Source organism: Bombus impatiens, unplaced genomic scaffold, assembly GCF_000188095.3.
Source record: "Bombus impatiens unplaced genomic scaffold, BIMP_2.2 scf_0930, whole genome shotgun sequence".
Taxonomy (NCBI): domain Eukaryota; kingdom Metazoa; phylum Arthropoda; class Insecta; order Hymenoptera; family Apidae; genus Bombus; species Bombus impatiens.
In genome coordinates, this window is record NT_177349.1 from 899,917 (window position 1) to 907,344 (window position 7,428).

Below are 7,428 nucleotides of genomic sequence, written 5' to 3' on the forward strand. Positions count from 1 at the left end.
TTTTTTTTTTTTTTTTTTTTTTTTTTTTTTTTTTTGTTTGATTTCGTTCGTTTTCTGTTTCAGCAGATCGAGACCGAGCGACAGTTGTGACAACAGCGGCGCGAGATGCGAGTCGGTACACCTTGCGTGGATGTTTGCGCGCGGACCGATGCCGTCCTGACAGCTCAGATAACGGGCGTGACATTTTGAAAAATTGAGGCCAACGATGCGAACAACGTCAACGAAATGCATCCTCGTCGTCCGTTTTCCTTCTCCCCCTTTTTTTCCACCGCTGCACCACCACGAGCGTTGGCTCCGCGAAAAAAGCAGGAAAAAATGCAACAAAACAGAACAACAAAAAAAGAGAGCCAACGTGAAACAACGTACACCGGTTCACCATTAACACGCTCGATATATCCAATTTTGAATTACGAGCGAATATTCGAAAACGCGCGACACCTTTTTCCGAGCAGACGACGCGCCTCTATAAGGCCTTCACTTCGTTGAATGAACTTTATGATGAAATATCGTAGTGGCGGTTCGGTGTCGCTCTTTCAAGGATGGTTAGAAATCAGATCTGGAAACGAATATAGCCATAAATGTCTAATACACTACTTTTCTTCGCACCTCAACATTTTTACGTTCTCGACAATGCATTTTATATGGTTTTATCGAAGCATTAGAGCGAAGTAATCGAAATATCTATGTTTGTTTTCGTATGCAGCGTCAAAAGACATAAGCATTTTGAAAACATCGAACGTAAGCGTGTGTGTAAATTTTATTATCGAACAACATTCTGTTGTATTAATGAGAATTCATGTGCGGCCGTATATACGCGAAAATCGAAAGAAAAGAAAATCGAAACTAAATGACCAGAACAGGGACAGCGCTGTCTGGAAGAAGGAATCCATAATGGCAGGTCGACGTTGAGCTGGTCCGAGCATCGATGGGCCTCATACACGTCCTCGACTAGCAAGGAATACATCCGAGATATTTAAAAAGGCCACTATCCGTTATCTCGATCGGAGAACGCGAAGGGTCGTTTGAAATATTTCTTCCTCCGGTGTTTCGAAGGTCTGCCATTCGAATGGCTGCCGGCCAGCGCACGAGAAAACAAAGGCGCACCAGCAACGTGTCCTCGTGTCTCGTTTCTTTTTTAATTATCACCCTTCCCTGGCTTCACACGCGTTTTGCTTTACGAGCTGTTCATACTGAATTTTCCATAAGTCTCGTAAGTTATGAATTTCGTAGGGAGTAATAACAATAACTCTGCGCAGCCAGGATGTTTCTTTCTACAGCGATGTAAAAAAACTAATTTACTCTCAGTTCGTAGAAGGTGAAGTAATTTTCAAACTTTTTTTCAATTATCAGATATGCAAGTTACAATCTAGTTACAAGCTGAGTTTACGGAAGCTTCGTAGCAACGTCCGGTTTGATTTTTCCAGCAGTTTGTTTTCCCCTCCCTTAATTTCCACCGACGATTAAACGTTTCCCGTATATAAGGCGACGATCTTTTCCATCGTCATTCTTCAAAAGGAACGCGTCGGGTGGCCAGTAGCGATCGTCAGATAAAACAGAACGATTAGCCTTTGAATGAGTCGAGCGTACGGAACGAAACAAAGAAACACCAACGATAAAGAAAGAAAACGTCTATCGGTAAGGAAATTGTCATTTGTGGAACGATATATATATAACACGAATGTACTCACCAGCGAATCGACCTCCGGATCGGCGATGTAGTAAGGTTTTTCTTGTCTGATCTGTAACACACAAGGAGACACGTAAGAATCTTTAACAATTAGGTTCGGTGGTAATTGCTATATTAAAACTATAGAGACGATCGTATCTCGCCCAGTTATATATGCGCACACGCGCGTTCCTTTATCTTGTACGTCCCGGTTCTCCTTCTCTTAGATCGATCCTTCGTTCCATATCCCCTTTTTACCATCATTTTATTCTATTCCCGTGCACCTCGTGGCTGGCCATGGGATTCGCTGTTCCAGCCTAGTGTCTCTCTCCAAGTGATTTCCTCCGCGTGCTTTCTCTTAATTGGACCCCTACGGTTCAATTCGTACGTATAGAAACGGAAACGCGTCGGTGAACGCGATGGAATTCTCTGAAGCGCGCAAGAGAACAGTTCCGACCATTGGGGATGCGTAAAAGAGGGGAAACGGTGAAAAACGAGAGAGGAACGAGACGAGGAGATTCTCAAGCATTTTCATGGCGCCGCATAGTGCCGATCAGAATGGAAACAGAATGCACGGGGGAGAGAGAGCTCGATGCCCGAGAGCGCTCGATGCTCGGGGCCCGCTCTTAATTGGACCCACGGTGTTCTTACTGAAAGGAAGCGAGCCGGGATCCAAGGGAAAAAAGAAGGAACAAGACGAACGACAAATCTTGATGGAAGTACCGGTTAATCTCGTGGAATCCACCGACGGACCGCAGCAGATTATGCTCTCTCGACACCGAACCGCGCCATCTGATTAGATCGCTCGTCCCCTACTCTCGGATGAATATCGTTAACATTCTTCCCGCGCCGCCACGGTCCTCGATATTGTTTCTCTGATCGGTATATCGAAATAGGATACCCAATGAAGTTTCGTAATCAGTTCCCGCGGTTTTCTATGGGAGAAAGGAATTAAGAGGGTCGAAAATTGCTCCATGACGTGGAAGAACATTAAGTTTTCTCAATTTTCTTTGATATAGGTTCGACGTTTAACCATCGTCCATTTCTTGTTTCAATTTAACGTTGCTTCGTTAATGACGCGTGATGCGGACGAACTTATTGCTCGAATGTATAAATTTGATAACAAAATTTGATTGGATTTTCGTCATATCGACTTTTTCTCGTCGCCAATTTTACATCGAAGGACAAATCAATTTGGAACTATACATGATGGATGAAGAAAGCGGCTATTAGAAATGCTTGAAGAATTTTAGTAATCGCATTAAAGCGTAATGAACAGGTTACAGTTTCCCAAAGCACCACACATAATTCTTAAATTCCCCATCGAAATTCATCTCTCTGTGTTTCCTATTGCATAACAATTTATAAAATCGTGTCTTCGGCGAATAAAAAATTTCCCCCGAATAATTCAGATATACAGAGTCGAGCGACCGAAAAGGGGAATCCAGATGAAAAAAACGGGTCGAACGTTAAAATCGAATTACCGGTCGACGACGGAGATCGACGTACGAAACGCAATCGCGAGAATTCTGGGAACGGGTTCGAGAAGCGTATTCATGAGTCTGAATTCTGAATGGGAGTTCCTCTCGCATTGGGTGTATGGATAATGAAGGCGTCTCGTACGCTTCACAAAAATACTGTCAACTGTTCGTAGTGGGGAAACTAGTTCTTGCAAGGTCCTGTCACTGTAGTTTTTCGGCGATCCCCAAGCGGCAAACTAAACGCCCGTTCAGGTAGCCACGACGATTACAAATTGTAAGCAGTTTCGTCTCTTGTCTCTCTTTCTCTCTCCCATCCTTTCGAATTTCGTTCCTTATCATCAACTATTCGACCACTGGTCACGAATAAACGTATAATTTATCGTTCTACCGTAGAATTTTACGTGGAACATGTAAGAAATAGAGATAGTATTGAGGTTAATCGTTTCGGTATAAAGATAAAGTAAAATCTACATGAAAGTTTGCGCCTTCTATCGTGAATGATTGAGACGACTGTATCACGGCGATTAGAGGTAGAGGGGCTGCGAGTGACAGCTAATTGAGCCCATGCATACATATGTATAAAGCAATACGAAAGCTATTAATGTGACGTTGTTTGCCGTTAAATATCTGAGATCGTCCATATTTATCGCACGCCAACTCGTGAATGAAACGAAGACACATCCGACTTCGACGAAGACGGCGTTGAGGTAAACTTTCTCTAACCACGTGGAAATTTCGACGGCGAAGCAAAATATTACCGTTAAAAACATGAACGAAGTATATCTGAACACCTTCGTTTTTCTTTTCTTCGCTGTAGACAACAAGGGAAAAGACGGACAGCCTGCTAGTGAAAAATAATAAATATAGAGTACGTCAGAGAAATTCCGCGGGACCTATACAACATCTCCATCGACCACGAGATAAAAATATGTATTGCGCGATAATATTTAGAAAATGTTCTCGCTCCGGCACGTCTATTTAGGACTAGCTGGTATGCACGTAGCCATTCGTGGTGTACGACGATCCCGTCGAGAGATATACGAAGCAGCTGCTCATCCGTCTGGCTGTTACTTCTGTTTCCTTGGCCATCGCTTTAGAGCCACCAAAAACGTACCTTCCTTGTATCTACCTAAACGTACCTTGTATCCTAAATTTCCATCTTCGACCATGAAACGCAAATGACAGGAATTTGGGACGATTTGTCAAGTCATTTGTATGAATTTGTCGGTATTCTACTAAAATCGACGAGAAATTAAAATAAAAGGGCTGTTTCGGAAAAATAGTATTTGGGCTCCGAAACCGGTAGACTTTAACTGTCTTAGCACGATAAAACAAATTGCACTCTAGGTAAATTTCACGAGACCTTTGTACCTTGCCTGAAATGTCTGGTGGAAATAGCAAGCGTAGCACGTTCCAAAGTGGCTAGGCAAAAGGCACGTTGCCGCAATAAAGCAATAGACAAAAGCCTGTCGAACCTGACTGGACGAGAAGATATATATTCGTCCCTTTTCACGTAACGTAAACCTAAACTTCAATGCTTGTTAACTTCTCCCGGAGGCCTTGATTCTGATGGTCATCCTTCCTAGTTTTACTTGGCGATCGTAAAGAAATTTAAAATAATTGTCCAACTTATTATTTGAACGAGTGCCGATTCGAAATGGAATTGGAGTTACCCTGACGAACACGACACGGGAGACTGTAAAAGGAAATTATTTTATATTTAGGAAATTATGATTATTTAATTGCCATTATAGAAGATAAAATACTCTTCTAAATTTATTAAAGTGTCCTATAGAATTATCTACTATTGTAAAATCGGAAAATAAAGATATAAATTTTTTCTTCGATTGCTTACAATTTATCAATATTAAATTGAATATACAAATATAAATTGGACAGAAACGATGTTTGTTTAACGGAAACTAAATGCAATACTCGTATCTATATCAAATAACTTTACGGTTATTTGGCCACTCTCGTCACACGAATCTAACACATTTTCTCTCTCTCTCTAGCAACTCGATCAATTCTCTCGACTCTACTCTTCGGTGTCTCGATTAATTCTAACGACTCTACTCTTCGACGACTCGATTAGCTCTGACTCTCGCACACACACACTTTTCGACTCGCACACTCTGATCTTTCGGTCGTCCCAACTTGAAACACGAAACCGTCCTTCTGATCTAACGTTGTCTATTGTTTTTCTCATACCTATGTAAGAACTAGGTGACTTTAGTCACATAGGCGCTCTTAAATGTAAACGAATCACAGAATGACGACGTACAAGATTTTTTTTTTAATTTCAACCGACTTCTACTTTAAATTACTTTATGATATTACACTATTTAAATTGATCGTTGTAAAATTCCAATTACCTTGATCGAAGTAGTTATAAAATTATGTGTGTATTTAAAATAGACCATAATCGATTGTTCTTCGAACGAAAAGATAACAATTGTGCGATTAGTAAAGATAACAGAGGGGAGCCAGGCGAGTGCAAAACATATGTAGTAATATGTAACAGCCTTAAATACCGTTTATGGTTGAATAACGAAGAAAATAATTCTTCGACGATAAAATGGAATAATAATACGAAAACCAATGAGAAGTATTGTACTAAGCAATGAGCTTGAAAAATCTTACTCAGCTTTCGCAGGTGAGGTGCGTTTGGTTAATTACCTTCGAATCGATCAGCACGCCGCGCCGTTCACAAAGCATCGATAAGCCAGGAATGGAACCTGCGATCGTTCAACGCTCTGGAATTCTGTGTAATCGCGTTTAATTGCATCGTTTTATAAGCGGCCAATAAAGCGAGCAATAAAGTGCGAGTCTATTAAATTTTTCCATTCCACAAAATGAGAGAGAGACAGAAGGATTCGTAAAATCGTATGATTACTGTTGAACAAACGAACCGACCTTCGCATGGAAAGACCGGTAGCGTAGATAACTCGATGATGCATCATCGATCTTTGGAAGCGACGATCACGCCTCTGGCTGCGCGACAAAAGAGATGTCGCGGATGCCGTTATCGCGATTATGATAATCCGGCTTTGCGCTTGTTTACACTACCCCTCGTGCTCGGGGCAGAGGGAATGAAGCGTCCTCGAATGCTACACGTCATCGATGCGGTTATCGAGACGCCGATCGTTAAAAATTATACGCGTAAACAATTCGTTGATTCGTTCCTAATTGACTTAAGTCTGGTAAACCCTTCGAAAATTCTTTAATCATACAGACTGCATGATTCTATGTAAATGCCTATAAATGCTTCCACCAGAGGAAAAGAAAAGAGGCAAATACATAAATTCCTGGGGAACGGTGTCCGCACCTTCGGGGCGGTAAAGCAAGTAGCGTGCGCGGCGGACGTGCCTGTTTTGTGGACGCATTAGTCAAGCCGTCTAAATGCGGGGGCTAACGTTTTACAAGGGTTTAATGTCCCCGGAGGTGAAATCTAATTGCAACGATAAATCACAACGGATCCTTATGCGGCACTTTTCCGTACGTCTCCTTTCTATACCGTTACTGCCTTTACGAATTGGGTCAATGCAGTGACGTTGTACTGACGTTGCAGATTACCACAGTTCGAGTGTCTGAAAGAGTAATGACGTATGCGTTCCAGGTAGTGTGACTACCTCGTGACGTGGTTTAAACTTTAAGTCGTTGCCGCGGGCCACGCGAATAAATCCCCTTTTCGGTGCTAAGGCGAAGAATTTCGTCGAACGAGTTTTTCGGTCGCGCAATAAAAGAGCGTCGATGCTCCCTTGGACGCGCGATTAATTTGGGCGCGGCGAAGCGCAACACGTCGCAACGGGACGCCGACGAAAGCGAAATTTTCACAGCGGAGCGCCCACGGTGGGCACGAAAACTGGGACAGCCGATCCATCTGGTAAAAAAGGGCACAACAATGCGCGTAACGTGGCGCAGCGGGACGCTCCTGCGGTGCGCGCTGCTACGTCGCAGGCAGCCACCAGCCTGGGCTGAACGCGGAGAGGCCAAAACCGAATAGCTCGGAGGCAACGCGAGCGCAAAAAGGGAGCGCGCGGACCACGGGGAACTGGGTTGCGTGTGAACTGGGTTGCGTGTGGAATGTATCGGGGCCCCATAGGGCACGCACGATGCGTGGACCGCACGGGATAATGCCAGGCCCCATTGAATAGATCAATTTACAATGGCAGAAAATGAGCAGCGCTCTCTCCAGCGGCTGCGGAGCACCCCTTCTCTCTGCCCCCTCCAACGTGCTGTGCTCTCGCCACGGTTCGTCGCTTCTCACGACTTGGCGGC

The 7,428-nt window shown here is 43.4% G+C and overlaps 1 protein-coding gene across 1 annotated transcript in view; it reads right to left on the bottom strand.

The window, feature by feature from the left end:
- Positions 1 to 7,428, bottom strand: part of LOC100741037 (homeobox protein homothorax) — a 523,620-nt gene that overhangs the window by 487,025 nt on the left and 29,167 nt on the right. The window contains exon 5 of the mRNA XM_024370767.2: positions 1,689 to 1,739. Coding sequence (XP_024226535.1) covers positions 1,689 to 1,739 — 51 coding nt within the window. The remainder of the gene's footprint in view (positions 1 to 1,688; positions 1,740 to 7,428) is intronic.